At 36.5% G+C, this 18,015-nt stretch overlaps 1 protein-coding gene across 1 annotated transcript; it reads right to left on the bottom strand.

Moving 5' to 3' along the window:
- Window positions 1–161: 161 nt before the first annotated feature.
- On the bottom strand, window positions 162–14,903 carry LOC128993500 (serine/threonine-protein kinase 40-like). The gene is made up of 12 exons (XM_054417452.1): window positions 14,598–14,903; window positions 12,777–12,920; window positions 10,755–10,903; window positions 8,830–8,964; window positions 6,144–6,295; window positions 5,593–5,668; window positions 4,585–4,768; window positions 4,214–4,343; window positions 3,923–4,076; window positions 3,069–3,191; window positions 2,753–2,856; window positions 162–1,011 (listed from the first exon to the last, which is right to left on the bottom strand). The coding sequence occupies exons 2-12, from the start codon at window positions 12,910–12,912 to the stop codon at window positions 816–818; spliced, it is 1,539 nt and encodes a 512-aa protein (XP_054273427.1). The 5' UTR covers window positions 12,913–12,920; window positions 14,598–14,903; the 3' UTR covers window positions 162–815.
- Window positions 14,904–18,015: the final 3,112 nt, after the last annotated feature.

The raw sequence follows: 18,015 nt of genomic DNA, 5'->3' as shown, positions 1-18,015 counted from the left end.
TGCCCCATGTGTTTGTTTCATGCCTAGTTCGGTTTATCAAAACATAAGAAACAGAAAAGCTCCAAGACCCCTAAAGTAGCCAAGCAACTTTTCTTGTTAAATTGATTATCGGCATCAATGAATGAGAAATATTATAAATAGGGTGATCAACATAAAACCACTTATTTATACAATAATATACTTTATTAAAATATATAGAACAGTTCATAAATAAAGAAAAAAACATAAAGCAATCTTACACATATACATTGCTAACACATTTAGGTTATATACATTCTTTCAATAAATTAATAAATGAATACAAAATTTGTCTTGCATTAGCAAGCACAGGAACATAAACATTTCCCCTGAAGTAGTAATAATGAGCACAATGAACTTTTATTCTCCAACCCAAAATTTGGTTTTAAAAGCAATTTTTGCAGTTCAAATTTGGATAAGTTACCACAAATAGTGAAAAGAGAGAGGGTAAAGTATTAGATCTCAGTAATAACAGTTACCATTTTATGGATAACTGTTGTGTATCTCTTACATACAATAATTACAATTTATGAATATCAAAATTGGATGTACTTGAGAGGCTGAATTTGAAGATGAATGTTCAGTTTCACCCATACATAACCCACTGCTTTTTCAACCAAGTCTGTCTTCAAACCAGATAATAAAAAATAACCAACTTGTATATGTGAGTGAACTTAAGCTTAAGTTTTAGTTTGAATCTGATTTTCAGACTGACCACTTTATGATTTACACATATTCAAACTATACAAATACTCTTATAAAAATCACAGATGACCTGTTCTTAGACAGAAGTAAGATCACGAATGAGGGATCGAAGCGATGATTTCATCAATACGAGTGCGTATGGCCGATTGTAGGTTTTGAGCCATCATTCTGTCCCTTGCAGGGTTGCCGTAGGAGGGACGCAGCCCAAACGTACGTGCTCTGGTTGGCCCCCCACTGTTCTGTTGTTGCGAAGCGTTCCGCTGTAACCTTTCATTTGGCAGCATGTGTCTATATCATTATACATAAACATTAATTTTTAGTTTTAAAACGTTTTTTTCAAATGTATGAGTGAAAGTAATATACTTTTAGGCCCTAATTACACGTGGTAGTCTGGTGACAAAGCTGGCTGCTCAGCCTGTCATGAGGCATTGATTCTTATGGATGTTATTACACGAGGGTAGTCAGCGACGTAGCCACACTTTGGCGACCGACTGGCTACCGAGCCCCGTCGCCACTGGCTATAAAACTGGAAATATTCTGGCAACTGAACTGGCTACTAGGTTTGGTAGCCAGTGCGCTGCCAGCTACTGTCACTGGCGACGTCGCCAGGCTACTTCGTGTAATATGGCTCTAAGTTTGACAATATCCTAATAGGATAGGTTGATCAATTTAACAGTGATTTTGAACACAGTTAAACCTCTCATATCTGGCCATCATGGGACCAAGCCTAGGTCGGATGAACCAACATTGGAAAATGCAATTCAACCCCAATTATCTACCCACATAAAAGATGCTTAAATATCATTTTAGGTTGCTATTGAAAAAAAACATATCTTAGTAAAGCCGTCATACGCTACTGTTACTCTACAGCTACAATCAGAATCAAAGCAGTAGTGTATACCAAACAAAAAACAGATAGCCCAGTAGGCCTACAGTCTACAACAAACAACAAAAGTTTATCAGTCTAATTTAATTGTAAACCATCAGGAATATATCTTATTTTTAGCTACAAGAAGCAGCAGTATAAAGACAGGACAAGAAAACCCATGGCCAAATATGAAAGGTAATACTAAACTGCACTCCTACAAGAGTTCATTGCATGACCTAATTATAGTAGAACTGATTTTCTTGCCCTTGAGAATGCCAAAGAAAGCCTATCAACTACCATACAAAGAAAAATTTAATGTTTAAAATTCATATTTAGACATTAATTCTATGTACACTTGTGTTAACCCATTGAGGAAGGAATTAATTAAGCCTGCAGGACCCTCGGGCAGCAAATAATTTTACCGAATTTGTAGACTTTTACTCTAAGTGTAATAGAAATAGAACCTTAAGGAATAAATTAATATTTTTTTAACCATTTTGTTCACGGTAAAATTGTCTACAAAAAAGTGGTAATTTAATAATAAAAGTGTAAAATAAAAAAAATAAAATTATAAAAATCATAAAAAATAAAAATGTTTAAAACAATTTTTTTTAAGTAAACTTTATTTACAAATCCCAAGAACAATCCAGACACCAAATGACACTATTATTATAAAGTTCAATTGATTCCCTACGTAGAAAAATCACAAGTTGTTTACTTTAATAAGTAATTATATAGAAAAAATGTTTGTTTTACCTTACACACAGATGATTTTGGGTGATATCTGGTTTCCATGACAACACAACCTTGTTTGTAATTCGCAAAATTAAATGAGTAAATATGCAAAACGAATATGCGGCACTCGTAAGTCAACCGCCGGGCCTGCAGCATCTGTACGAGTAACGCTCGTAAGTCGGCGCCAATGGATTAATGATCTAGTGATAATAATCAATAAATTTTAACTGATTGTACAATATTCCTTGATCAACAAAAAATACTATAAAAGACATTGACATCAATATCAATATTAAATAAAGTAGCCAATAACAATTTTTATAGCCATAATATGTACACAGTGAATAAATGAAAACAAATTTTACTTAAAACTATTTCTTCTTTAACTTAAATGGACAATCCCAAAATGAAAACTTGTAATTTTACCTCAACCGAGCCAGATCTACAGGGGTCAATTCTCTGGCATCCTCCCCTATGCGTTGGACCGGTATCTGACCAACCCTTCTGACCAAGGTCTTCTGGTAGGATACCTAAATAGAGCAAATAAAATTAAATCACAAGTTATAAAACAAAAATCCAACTTGCACAATAACATCTCATTTCTAACTAGATAAAAGAGAACATATAGGTTTCAATCTAGTAAATAAAAAATGAGTGATTTATAAAGATCTTCCAAATGGTGACTCGGATATATCTTTATCAAACAAGATATTCAAATAAAATGGTGTTAAGTTATACACACCGGAGGTCTGGTAACATTATTAGTCAGCTTGTGGAGCCAATCACAGCTCCTCTCAAGTTCAAAGACAGGTTGAGGTTCAACAACCTGAGGCTCCTCTTTAATTTCATCAATATCAGGAACAACCTGTAATCAGAAATTTGTAAATTTAGTAGATTTTTTTGGGAAGTGTAAATGATTCAGCTTACCTGAGAAAGTAGACTCTAGGCAAGATCCCACTAAAACAGGCCATGCTGCAGGAACCATGACATTCACACTTGTGGATAGATTCACTGCCATATCCCAGATGTTTTAGGTAAACAAGCTTGCTGTTTGTCAGATTTTAACGGCAAGATTCCACCACACAACAACAATCCACCACTGTGACGTAGTGTTGCGCTGTCCGCGCTGCAGCATGGCCTGTTTTTCTAGTGCGGCCTTGCTCTAGGGGTCTACTGCATTTGTAATTTAAGTACGTAGGTGATTTTTTCACATTTGTTCTTTTTATTAGGATGTATTAGTGAATTACTCATATATCAAATCAAATCAAAGACCGATTTACTTTTTCATATTGATGTCCCCCGACATTTACTTTTTCGTATTGATGTCCCCCCACATGTCATCTCCCTCTCACATGTCATCTTCAAAAGGTTTTAACATTTTGTTACAAACTCGGGTGTATATTTAGCATAAAAAAGTACTCTAAACACATGTTTAGAATTAGTGTAGAACATGTCTTTTAAGTTCTGTTATGAACGTAGTTTTTATGTGGTAAGGACTGATTTCTCAGGGAGGATTTAAACAAACTACTCTCTGATTTTTTAAGATTTCAAAGGAGATAAGCTCTCAATAATTACATCAACATGTCCCAGCATTACCTGGAGAGGTTCTAGGGGCGCCATGAGGCTCCTCGAGGTGGCGATTATAACACTGAGGCTGTCAAGCACCTCCGACGCTGTCATACGCTGTGACGGCTCTAGCACCAGCAGTCTGCGTATCAGTGACATTGTGTTCTCTCCCACCCTGCCATCACTACACACATGCAATGCAAAAATATGAAAATTGTAGTAAACATTTAAAATCATGAACACCTATACTTTTTCTTCTTTATTTATTGATGCACAAAATAAAGATGAAAAAAACAATGATTTGAAAGTATAGTTACATACTTAGGTATCGTGTAGTCTGCAGCCTTTATCTTGTTGAACAACTGTGTCGGACTAGAATCATAGAACGGGAACTGACCGTACAGCATTGTAAACAGAACTACACCAAGAGCCCACATGTCTGACGGTTTACCTGAAACATACAGGAGAAAATAAATAATCTGAGAGAGGAAAAGAGCAAGAAAAGTAAGGTTTACCTATTTATTACTCATGTATTTTTTTTGCCACAGAATCACTTACCTTTGTAAGGATTGCCACAGAATGACTCACCTTTGTAAGTTTTGATACAGATTCACCCCTCTATTTGCCACAGTATCGCTCACCTATGTAAGGTTTTCACTCATCTATGTAAGGATTGCCATAGTATTACTCACCTATGTAAGGTTTGCCGCACAGTACGTCAGGAGAGATGTAGGCAGGAGAGCCCCGCTGGTCCTTCAGCAGGTCCTGCTCACTGGCCAGGTGTTTGCCCAAACAGAAGTTGGTCAAAGTAACCTGGTGCGTCCTCTGGTTCAATACTATGTTGCCGAGTTTCAGGTCTCGATGGACAATGTTTCTCTATAAAAAACATTATGATATTTTTTCTTTGTATACATAAACCAGTTGCATTGATAACAGTTTGTAGTCAATCCACTACCTGTGGTAAACTTTGATTCAATTCAACTTATAACAGTGCATTCTTATGATTCTGTAGTATATTTTAGTTTCTAAGACAAAGTGTATTAGGACTTTTATAGATAGTAGCAGCCGAGTTTTCAGTATCGCGAAATGTAGTGAAACTTCTAGGGATGAAGCAAGGCCACACTAAAAAAACAGGCCATAATGCTCGTCACGCATGACGTCACGATAGAAGACGGCAATGACATAATTTTTGCCGTTTGTGATCAGCTGCTTGTTTTAATCTTTCCTTGGAAAATATATAAATAAATACCTACGTCATTGCCGTCTTCTATTGTGACGTCATGCTTGACGAGCATTATGGCCTGTTTTTTTTAGTGTGGCCTTGTATGATGTGGGAATGTAAGAAGGGATTTGGCTGGAAGTTTTTTCAACCACATTACTCTGATCATCATCTGACCAAATAGCCAAATATCACTCATTTGCGTCAACATTCGCCTAACCGATCGCCACTTACCATCTTTTATATGTATTTACCATCTTGTGAGTTAACAGGATTAGTGTAAAAATATGTCCCAAGAGTGCTTTTAGACTTTTTCAGTAAGAACTATCCAAATTTATTGATTTACAATACAACTCTCTAGTGAGTGGTTCACAATCAACGTGTTAAGCAGTGCTGTTGCAATCGCAAGTTTATACAGAGTCTGAGTGTTATGTTACATAAAGTTAAGGAAATAATCATAAGCAATAAACAACTATCTCACCTCATGTAAACTGCGGACAACGTCGACTGTGTTGTAAAGAATCACAGCTGCTTCTCTCTCTGAGAGCTTCTTCTCTCTAAGAAAAAACAATAATGAACAATGAAAACCATATGTTTTGATGCAATAAGTACAGATAAACACAATGAAAACTAATCAGATTCAGGACCAAGTTAACGGTCTACTAAAATTAATGGTGAAATTTAAAGTTAAGATTAAAATTAAATTGGAAAATATTCATATAGGCCTAGGCCCTAATTGAAAAAGAGGTTAATTATCCTTGAATTACAAAATACAGTATAAGTATATACATAAATGATAATTGGTAAAAAGATTCTTTACATAGAAAACTTTTAAATATCTTAATTGCTAACTTATCAGTTATGTATTCAACCATTTTTGTTATTTTCCCCCCAATATAAACGAGAGAAAAATATGTCTTAAGTTGGTGATCTGGTTGATGTATCCTACAACTAAAGGTGTATTAAAATTAGAGGAACGTTTTTTAACCCGTCTCTCATCTACGTCTTCCCTGTATACATTGGCCAACTTACCTGATGACGTAATGTTGAAGGTTGATTAGATCAGCTGTGCGGGGACAGAAGTCGTGAGCAGAGAGACAGTCTAGCACTAGACATAACCTCGTTCTCACCCTCCCTGTATACACTGGTCCATCTCTGGTCAGCTTCTCCTCCAGAGCTAAGTCCTGTAATAATGCAACATGATGATAACAATCGAAGATTGCAATCGAGTTATTCAAATTATTATTGGTTTCAAAGCTGATGAATCTAATTTAAATTTATTTGTCATAAAATTGTTTGCAATGGCTGTCCGTGGATTAGCTTTGCGGCCAAGCAAGTTTGTTCAAATCTGACACTAATGCTGTGTTCTTTACTTCATCCACTAGCTTTCTGCTGGTTTCACCTCTAGGCAAAAATCAGTCTCGTCACACAAGTCACATCAGTCGTCGTTGGGTAGACAAATACCCCTGCCACAGCAAACCTGTAGACTAAGCGAATTTCCATTGAAACCCGTAACGCGGGGGCCACGCGCTCGACAGGGACCATTACATTAAAATGGAGTGTCCACACGAGCGGGATTCACGATGCGGGTGGATGCGTCAGTAGGCGGGAGCACGGAGTTGACGTCAATGTCGGTGTCAATCCCGCGTCGGGAATCCCACCAGTCATTCTACACGTAGGTCCAATGCGGTATCACCACACATGGCAGCTCACACCTCATATCTATTGTCCAGTTGCTTTTGGGTTCTTCAGTGTGGTGTTATGTTCGATCATAAATGTAGCATTAAATTAGTTTCATTTGTTATAGGCCTACATTTTGTATTCCCTTAGTCAAAAGTATTTTTATTTCAACTATAAAAATAGTCGGTCAGCTAGTATGTTACTAAAATATTTGTCATGTAGGACATTTAATTTATTAACATAGGCTACAGTAAATAACAGTTTATAGCCTATATTGTGTAATGGCAAAGTTAATACAAATAAAAATCACTACACAAAAACCAAAATTTGTTCTATAAAATTAAAATTGAAATTTATTCGTCTGAGAAAAGCGATTTTGTATGTATCGTAAGTTATATTTCTAAATTATGTAAATAAAGAAAAAATAAGAATAACTTAACTTGGTCCAAATTAATAAAACCGAGCTCCAACGTGTCCATCCCGCGTTTTAACCGCTTATGTACAATGGAGCGACGGGTTTCAAGTGGACTTCACGTGACGGGGATCCCGCCGTAGTTTGCACAAAAATTTGGCGCGTTCACGCAGGAATCCCGTCGCGGATTTCATGCTCCTGTACAATGGGCCTTACCTGTCTGTCAATGATCCTATTGTCGGATTCTCACGATTTAACCCCTATCAAGATCCAATTTCAGTTGTCACATGTGTAGAAGTGTTAAGATATAAAAAACATGGTGTAGACAGCCTGTGGTTGTTTTCAGACAGTTTGCGGTTTGTTTGGGGAGTAACCAAAGTTGGGAGTTTTACATGTGGATTGTAGTGTGACTGGACGAGAGATTCTTGAACTAATTATGAGACTACCAGGGACAAAGAACACAGTAAACCCTAATAGTCTTCAACAAGCCATCAACTATGTTTTTTTAACTTTAAATACTGTCTCCTTTGAAACTTATAAACACCTGTTGCAAGCCCCATGCAAATCAATACAGCCTTCTTTTAACGTCCTTAGTCACTATAGCACATGTTTTACATTTTACACCTTTCTACATACGCATCTGTCTACTGGTAATGCAATTCAATAGGGCTAGATCCCCTTCTCACAGAAACCTAGTCACATAGTATGATTCTTACTTCGTGGGAACGTCAATTTTCTCTATTAGTTTTAGAGGACTACACAGTGTCTTTTACCATAGACTAACCAACACAAGTAGACTTCTCATCCCATTGTAAATTTTGAAGCACGTTTTTCGTGTCTAGTTCATGTACGTGACACAAAGGCGCTAGTGTCGATGAAACTTTGTTTCCATTATTTTAGGGTTAATTTCTTGATTTGTGCTTTACTGTTTGGTTATATAACTAGGGGACAAGTTATTGTTTATGATTAGATCGTATTATTTGGTTAAACGAGGTTTTAAATGGCTGTAATAACGGGAAACAAATTGTAAACAAAACACGACCTCTACATAAACCGTACATGAACTAACAATAAAATTGTCTTCAGCTGTTCCATAAGGATGAGAAATCTACTAAGGGAGTATGTTTTATCTATGCTTTTACTAAATGTGTCAGACCATCGAAAGTTAACTGCTGTTACTTTACTATTGATAGGTTGAAAAAAGCATTTTAATCATACTGTCCGGAAAGCAGCCGTTTTTAGTTCTCTAAATAGTCAGTCAAAATCATCGTTTTCGGGTAACTTCAAATAGGGAACAGAAAAAACGTACAGTAAATTTTTTGGTTCGCCAACCTCAAAATTTCTTCAGTCATTATGTAAACACTGCTAAGAACATGATATTTCAAGTTATGTTTGTAAATAACAGAAATGTAAACATTGATGACGACTTTCTATAACCTCAAATTATATGGTCTAATTTTGCAACGATTAGAAGTTATTTCCATTGTACTGTATGATGAAAACAGTTGTTCATCACACGGAGCGAAAATGTCTTTTTGGTACGGTACTTAATCATATTTCAAAATCGTGTACCTGTACCAAAAAGAGCCACTTTAGCTCCAAGTGATGTAAACTACTACTACAAACCTTAAAGAATCCGTGATGGTGTACAACATTCTCCTGATTAGATAAGAGCGACAGCAGTGAGTACTCTGTGTGAAGCAGCATCTTGCCTTGACGTTCATCCTGAGTCTCCTCAGTCCCACCCTTCAGAATCAGTAACTGTTAAACATAATTAAGACCTGTAATACTCTGATTAACACCATTTGGACACAAGGAGAGTAGTGGAAATCATAGAAAGGCACAAGTAACCTACAGTCGGAAACATAACTGTAGCCTATAGCCTACAACCATAGCCTAAACATTTCGTTAGCTATGGTTTTCCAACAAAATTTGGTACTTTGGTATTATACCGACCACACCTAAATTGGGTTAGGTGTAGGGTTGCCATATCCCCGGATTTTCAGGGAGATTACCAGATTTCGACGTAAAAAATTTAGCCCTGGAGGATTTCTGAAAAAAGTGAGAAATCTCCTCTTTTTTTTACTCTCTATTAAAATACATGTATAAGGGCACTTTAGGAATTGAATGCACTGAAAAATGCAACTCTTGTGTACTTACTCTCTATAGTTATTTGTGCAACTAGTGAGAAAAGTGAGCAATTGACTCACTCGAGAGAAATCCATACTCACGAGCCGTAGGCGAGGGAGGAATGGTTTCTCAAGTGAGGCAATTGTACTTTGAACTCGAGTTGCACATTATACTTTTCCTACAGTTACCATAAAACACAAAAAATTTTGAAGAAACATAACCTATTTTTACACAGAAGTGAACTTTTAATATAACATTTAATGTGAAGTGACAAATATTACAGTACAACAGCTGACCAGCTGATTTACAGCCAGTGCTGCCAACGTATTTCGCGCGCATACGACGTTGCCTGCATGTTACGCGCTCTCTATTTCGTGCCTTCACGTTGCAAATCTGGAGTGAGACAAAATAATTAGAGTGAGACAATGTTAACATTATCTCACTGATGAGCGAATTGGCCACTTTGCTTTCTCAAATCAGTGAGAGAACATGTACATTGTTAGGTAACTGTAGGAAAAAGTTTTTTTTTATTCTTTAGTTTCACTTTGGCCAGCGTCGTCCTTAGTTTAATAGTCTATCATCCGTTTCACTGCTCCCAGTCCTTCAATTCGCGTCTGCTGGCCAGGCCGAAGGTATACTTGTTCACTACCAAAGCCAAACTGAGTCTAGCCGGCAGAGAGATATTTTTACGTTATTTGTTACTTTTAGTGAGGTGTGACGAGTAAGATGCAAATTATAGGTTTTCGCGTGTCCCATATTAAAATATTGGCAACGTAGCACAAATATTGAACAGAAACGGTACGGATTAATAAACATAAACAAATTGCGTCATGGCTTAAATGTCAATACTAATAGCCAAAACAACTGGTTTGGACAAAAACGTGTTTACCTTTAGGCCAGTGACATAATGTTTTTATGTGTAAGACCCATACCGTTTTCTGTTATAATATTTTTGTGCTATGTATGTATACAATTTTTGCTAGCCCATAAATTTTTAACCACTGTAGTGGGGGACGCCAGCTAAATATTTTTGTGCTATGTATGTATACAATTTTGCTAGCCCAAAAAATTTTTAACCCTGTAGTGGGGGATGCCAGGGCCAGCTAAAATCTCCTCTTTTTTACATATTACCATATGGCAACACCTACGACGAACAGGTATGGTAGGGTTTCTCCATATGGCAACCCTAGTTAGGTTACCACACCTTTGTTAGATTAGGTTAGGATAAGAACCTAACCTAACCTTAGGGTAGGCTAAGCAATTTAGGTGTGGTCAGTATAATACCAAAATACCCCAAATTGGAGAACCAATGAGTTATATTTGTATTGGCTATCTTGAGCGATATGCAATCCAATATCTTTCTACCAGGTTGTCTAATGCTTTTGACAAATAGGCCTACCGATAATTAAAAGTTATCTTACCTTGAGTGTAAAGAAGTTGTCAGTACCCTCCTGGCGTGCGAGACACTGGACAATGCTCTTGACTGGTGAACTACCCAGAGTTGGTCCTAGCAGATACGGACCTGCACGCTTCACAATGTTTCTTGAGACTTTGGTGCCTTCAGGTGGAACTATGTTAAAACCATGATAATTAGTTGAGGATTGTATTTAAAATGTATTGAAAACTAAATAATAAACTCTAAAAGCATGCCCAAGTTGTTTTACTCAACATTATTTGTTGAGAAATTTGTAAGAGTGCCTGATGTCTGATATGCCTGTTATCTCAATGTGCTTGATGTTAAGTTTTGATTTAGCATCAATAAACCTTTTTAGTTATTATTTTGTATTATTAAATTAAATTAAATTTGATTGCATTTACCTTAAATGAGAGTATTAATTTCGGACTGTGCTCTAGTTTTTTGATTAATCTTAAATGCTCAGCTAACCAAGAGATGAGACACAAGGCTGCTTGCAGCCCCTGATCGAATATGTAGCTCCATGAGAATAATTGTCAATAATTTTTATGTTTGTACAAATTTAGTTGTAAAATTTAAGGATAATAGTAAGTTAGGCCTATTCTTAAGAAAAAAAAGCAAGGAACAGTTGCTGCATACAGTAGACCCCCTCTTAACCGACCTCGCATTAACCGATAATCGGACTATCCTTAATCGTAAAATATTACAGTTTGTTTTCACCGTCCTTGCTTTGAGAGCAGTTCGGTTTAACTGCCGCTTTCTTAACCCGGCACGAGCCTGGGATTGATTTCACATTACTTCAGGCTAGACCTAGGGGTTGCGGCATTATCACTTAGATAAAATCCATTGGTGACTTAGCGGGGATCAAACCCGAGACCTCGCGCTCTAGCCACTACGCCAGCTTGCTCCCCAAACCAGCTCGCTCCTCAGGATGTGACTAAGATGAAACATTTTGTATTTAGGCCTATCCCAAAAAATTCCATATTGCCAGTTTGTCATCATTGTTTGAAGCGTGAGCAACCTGATTTTTTATCCGTGCGATAAATTTATAAAATCGTAAAGTGTGTTACGATTTTTATAACTGATTATCTTATCACTAGAGTAAACAAACAACGCAGTTTTGTAGGGTGGGCTCTGTTGAAACCATTATTAAAACAGAATTGGGCTTAATATTTTTTTATTTAATTTGTAGTGCCAAGGTAAAATTATATTTAAATTATTTGATATTGAAATTTAGTTAATATTATTTGGTTAATACTTTAGACTTTATTTTATCAAAGTTAAAATGTCCACAATTTATATTCTGAATACTACCTTCTTTGTAACTGGGTCAGTTTTTGGGAGTCCCATCTTAATTTGATAGTGTATGTGTGGGTCTGTGACATTTTATCCTGGGAAATATTTCTTTAAACAAATTCATGAGTTTTACTTTTGTTGGGTTTAAAAACCCCAAAAGGCCACAGATTCTAATCCTGCATGCTATGCAAATAAATGGTACTTGGTACCAGTTTAGTTAGTCTTAGGTTTTTTGTCTTGTGTCTACACCAGTAGGCCTACGGATTTTTTTCCCAACACCTTTAAAGAAAAGCTGTCAAAACAGATTAGTTTTGTGGGTGTGCCAGGAATCTATGATCTATAATGATCTAATTAATACTAAGGTAGAACAATTAGGAATAAAATGTAGCATAACATTATTATGCACCAACTAAATAGTGCAGTAGGCCTACTTAGCAAGCAAATGTTATGTTTTAATTACCGGTAACTTGAGTTCTCTTAAAAAGCTTAGTAGGCCTACTGGGTACAGTTTCTTAACTGGGCTCCCCTAATATCAATTGAAAATACTGATTCGATTAGTAAACCTTCATTCATTTTTTTCATTATCAGCAATTTTGGTTAGTTAGGTTACTTATAACAGTTTAATTCTACTGATATAACTTAGTTTAAAATATTGATTATTAATCGATATATTCAATCGATATTAGGGTTAGCCCAGTTAAGAAACCGTCCTCAGCTTAAGATAGTAGCCTACCTATACATGAAGCACCCTTATCATATGAGGTTGACGGTAATGGTCCTAATTGTTGAGAGTCATTTGCATCCACCGGGCTTGGTGGGAATACAGCATCTCTCCTTTTGCAAACTTGCTTTCTTTCAGCAGCTTCCATATCTAAGCCTTTGAGAACAATGATTTATTTTAGACTTGGTTTTTAAGTGTGTTTTCATATAAATGTTAATAATAGATTAACTTAATCAAAAAAACCTAATTTAACATGTAACTTATTGCAATCTACGGCAACAAAGATTTAGAAAATAAAACCTAGATAACTTAACGACTAAGTGGAAAAACGTTTAAAAAGTCCTGCATAACAGGGCCGATTTACCGAATAGGCACGGTAGGCACGTGCCTAGAGAGTCAGGTAGGCCTAATTGGCTTTTTTGGGGGGTGCCAAAATTGGAAAATAAAATATTTGGTGGTTGTATTTGCATATGATCGCGTTAAGCTACTGATAATCGCTTGCACCGTATAGACATCGTAATTGCCCGCCGCGGCAAATTCTGATCACCCCTCGCTGCTGTGAAGACATCATTGAATCGTCCCCCAAGGTCGAGTGGACATAGTAATCCACATAGTAATCGCCTCCCACGATTGCAAAAAAATTGTAATCATCTCCCGCAGCCATGTGGAGATCATCATGTTCCGCGCATGAATGTGGTTAAATTCTGATCATCCCTCGCGGCCGTTTAGAAATCATAGTGTCTCCCGCAGTCGTGTAGACATCATAATCCTCTCCCGTGGTCTTGAAGACATTGTAATCGTCTCCCACGATTGCGGCAAAGAGTAAATCGCAGTCATGTCACTGCAGTCGTGTTATCATCGTCTTCCGTGATCGCAGAAATATTCTGATCATCCCTCGCGGCTCCGTATAGATAGGGCCTATCATCATCATCTTCTGCGATCAAGGAAAATTCTGATCATCCCTCGTAGCTGTATGTAGACATATTATCGTCTCCCGTGGTCAAGGAAACGTCACTGTTGTCATGCGCGATCGCGGTAAATTGAATATTACTGGTAGAAATACAAAATTTACAATTCCCAGTTCAAACAAACTCACGCATAATTCCCTGATTTACCGGTCGGTGGATACCCGTTATATATTAATGCAAAGGGGCACTACTATTAGTAGTTGTGCCTAGGGCGCTTACAATGTCAAAAACGGGCCTGCTTGGTGAGAATGATAGAATGAGAATGATTTATTTCCTGAAAGCATCAATATGTACAAGCAAAAGTCAATATATCAACAAACTTAGCCTAAGCCTGCAACACACCATGCAGTGCAGAGAAGAAAACTAAAATTATTAATCATCTCACTAGGCCCACATTGACTAAAAAAACTTACTTGGCCAGGTGAAATTAAAAAAAAAAAACTCTTTGAATGAGTAGGCTAAATCAGATTTGCCAACATTTAAGTAAGTAAGGGCATAGACAAAAAGAATTAAATATAGACCGTCAGCTGTGCTGCGGTTACCATAGCTTCTGGCGCACACCGCTTGGAGCGCCATGTAGTTACGGCGTACGCGCTACGTAAACTACAGCGGTGTGCGCCGGAACCTATGGTAACCATGGTATCCGCAGCACGGCTGACAGTCTATATTTAATTCTTTTTGTCTATGGTAAGGGGTACACTTCCATATCTGTTGGCACTAAAAACCAAATGAGTAATATAGATTATTCGATTGTTAAATTCGACATTATCCTTTGGTTAGTTAGGTTAGGTTAACCTTACCTTAATAACCAAACGATATTAGTCTATCCTTTTACACAAGGCCCTAACTTATCATTAATTCTTACCAGAGGAAAGAGTTGGAACGGTACAGTCATGTGTTCATTTAACTGTAGACACTGTTATTGTTAACTGTTTTGTATGGTATGTTTGGCTTCTTTGGAGCAAAAGGGCGGTTAATTCACCAGTTGCCCACAGAGTTCAGTTACTTCAGTAATTAAAAAATAAACAAAATAGTATAAATTCAAAAAGTGTACAAATTATGTCTTGACAAGTTGGCAATCAACACAACACAAAACAAATGCACTAAAGTTAGAGACGAAAGTTTACTTTTGACAACTTTTCGACAACGACTAGACGACTAGACGAACAACAACAACCAGACAGCAACACAGCAGACGACTTTCAACTTCCAACTTCCAACTTCCAGCAAAATCTAAAAATGTTATTCAATGCAGAATAAAAACAAAAAACATGAAAACAAATTAGGACAATAATAATACTGCTACCAACTGTCCGTATTATCATTTAGGTACTTTGAATAGTACCATAGTACACTATGTATAAGCATAGATAAAACATGGTATAAGCTACCACCAAGGAGTGTAATTAATCTATGCTTTGCTAACACCAACAAACCATCAAACCATTGTTATTGTAACATAACATGAGGTAGAACAATGATCAATAAAGATTATTTCAAGACTATAGTGTACATGTTGCTCGAAATCGAGCAATTGCAAAGAAGTAAAGTAGTTACAGTATTTAAAAACAAATAACTTTTTTAAATCGAATAAAAGTCATAATTTCCGATGAGTTTAAAAGACTCAACTCATAGTTTACTTACCAAACAGTTTCATATAATCAACATTTCTTATTATATCATTTTTCAAAAGCTGGTCTGGTTTTTTAGAATATTCTACAAATCTTTCCCACTTATAAAAAAATCATATTGGTATCATAAAAATAAAATTGGTTTTTTGCATTAGGCATGTTGATCTTCGTCAATGATAATGTAGTCTGCATTGTACTACCCGTTGTCGCCAGTACGTTTACAAATTTCATTAATTTTTTATAGCGATAACATTTTGTTCACAATACTTAAGAACTGCCTGATTTTCTGCATATAGTCCAGTAAATAGAGACAAAAATAGGGGAGTTAACTTACAAACGGTCCGGTAAGTCTAAATTTTTTATATGTTGTCTGAATGGTAAGTAGGTGATGGTAGGTGTTTAAAATGAAAAATGCACAATTCTCTCCCCTCCGCGCCCGCCGCCATATTGAAAAATCGAAAAAATCTGTACTTTCTAGATATTTTCGCCTATATCTCCGTTTTGGTGCGTTTTAGCGAAATATATGTAACGTCAATATTGTAGACAATTAAATTTCTTATAAAATAAATATAACAATTTGGTTCTAAGACTTATGGATACGAAAATATTTAAATTTTTGTACAATAAAACGTAAAATTTGTTGTTATTTTGACAAATCTTTATTAGTCCAAGCAAACTAAAAAAACTGACACAGGGAACGTTAAAAAAATTGCAAGAAAACGTTTTATGGTTTTATTTTGTAGTGTTGGGTCTGCAGAGTACACCCTACCTATACATATTATACATATTATATTACATATTAAAATTAGATTCATACATATTAAAATTTGCCGAAAATCGGTCTACAGAAAACCTCCTAAAATCACGATAAAAAATGGCGGCTTTTCTCAACATTGGAGAAATTTGAAAAAAATATACCACATGCATATAAAATATATTCAAACGAAAACTCTCCCCCATATATTTATATGGACGTTTCGTACTTAAATCGAACGAGTTAGCAACGAGCTACAATCCCCAAAACAATATGAAATTTAACTTTTTTTTAAAGCTTTGTTATTGCATTGCACCCCTTATTATTGGAACCCTTGGCAGTTATGCGCTTGTCGCAGTGGGTTAGGCTAGGTTACAAATTCAATACATTTCCTTTCACAGTCAGAAGTGCTTAACTGCAATACTGAACACAGTCAGCATCCTGCCTGGTTTGTCCATCCCTAGCGGAAGCTACCCTCATGGCACAGATAATATAACCCCTAGTAGGGGTTATATTATCTGTGCTCATGGTCACGTGTAATCTCTCTCTCTCTCTCACTCTCTCTCTCTCTCTCTCTCTCTCTCTCTCTCTCTCTCTCTCTCTCTCTCTCTCCCTCTCCCTCTCTCGCTCTCTCTCTCTCTCCCTCCACCTCTCGCGCAACCCACAACCGATGGCAAAACTCCGCAGTATGAGGAATTCACGGATGGGGACCCTTTCTACCTGATACCCGTTGGCAAAACTCCTACACTCTTTATTGAGTTAGTGAGTATATTGCAGCGTTATTATGCGCCTAATGGTTACGGAGAAAATTCAAAAAATCTGTAAATTAAAAATTCCTATGTCATTCTTATGGAGAATAAGTAAACTGTTGTAGTTTGCTTGTTTATGAACATATTTTGATCAAATTTGGAAAATGCATTAATTTCATACTAAACTATTACATTTTACAAAAAACACCTTTTTACCCTTCCTGTGTTGCAGCAAACCTAAGTACTTGTTAAACTAATGTTATTTAAATAGGGAATAAATGTGATATTTTTAAGGAGACATATTAGTCTAAATCCAATCAGGCAAATGGAAATACGCTTAGTCTGCAGGTTTGCTGCGGCGGGGGTATATTATAGTAAGAATTGTTTTATTAGGGTAAGTAGCTTAATACTTCGTTTACGTTTTACTAAAAACTAATTTTTTGACTTGGGTCGTTTTTGCACCCAACTCCTCAATTGGTTGTCGATTTCTAAGGTGTGTTTAGCCTAAGATGTTTAATTGAAGTTTTAGTGCAAGTTGAAGAAACACCAAGTTTTTTGTCCAAGTCAAAGAAATTTCAATATTTGATGGATTTTTGCAAATATTTGTTTAGTTTAAAAATAAATTTTTCTTGTATCTCTGACTTCCCAACTGTCCCAACTCGTCACAAAGAAATTCCCAACCTTTCTCTTTCCCAGATTCATGGGGGGGGAGGCTCTCCCTTCTACCCCCCCCCCAAGGGACGCTCCTGGGCCTGGTAGGATTGTCAACGTCGCAAGTAGTGTTTTTTAGTAGACGTCCCATTAGATAACATGACAAATATGTAACATCAGATCCATTAATTCGTACTTTATTTATTTAAATCTATGATGATTGATTAAAATATTGAAAATAAAACTTACAGAATTGAAAACCAAAACAATATGAATTGAAAATTTGTATCTGTACATTTAAAGCGGAGTCAACATTTTCATAGTACAGTAACAAAGCTTTCGTAAATACACAAATACCATTAGCTGCTTCCGAACAAAACAGCTGTTACAACCCTACTTGCGACGTTGCAACTTCGAAGGCCGCGGCCTGGAGTTAAAGGCGGCCGTGATCACGCCCTGTCTATTTTTGTTGTACTCCCAAATCAACGGTGGTAAAAC

This window comes from Macrosteles quadrilineatus, unplaced genomic scaffold, assembly GCF_028750875.1.
Source record: "Macrosteles quadrilineatus isolate MER2022 unplaced genomic scaffold, UCM_ALF_1.0 Scaffold_4__1_contigs__length_99947679, whole genome shotgun sequence".
Classification (NCBI taxonomy): Eukaryota; Metazoa; Arthropoda; class Insecta; order Hemiptera; family Cicadellidae; genus Macrosteles; species Macrosteles quadrilineatus.
Note: the sequence above shows the minus strand (reverse complement) of the source record. Positions and strands in the feature narration are given on the sequence as shown.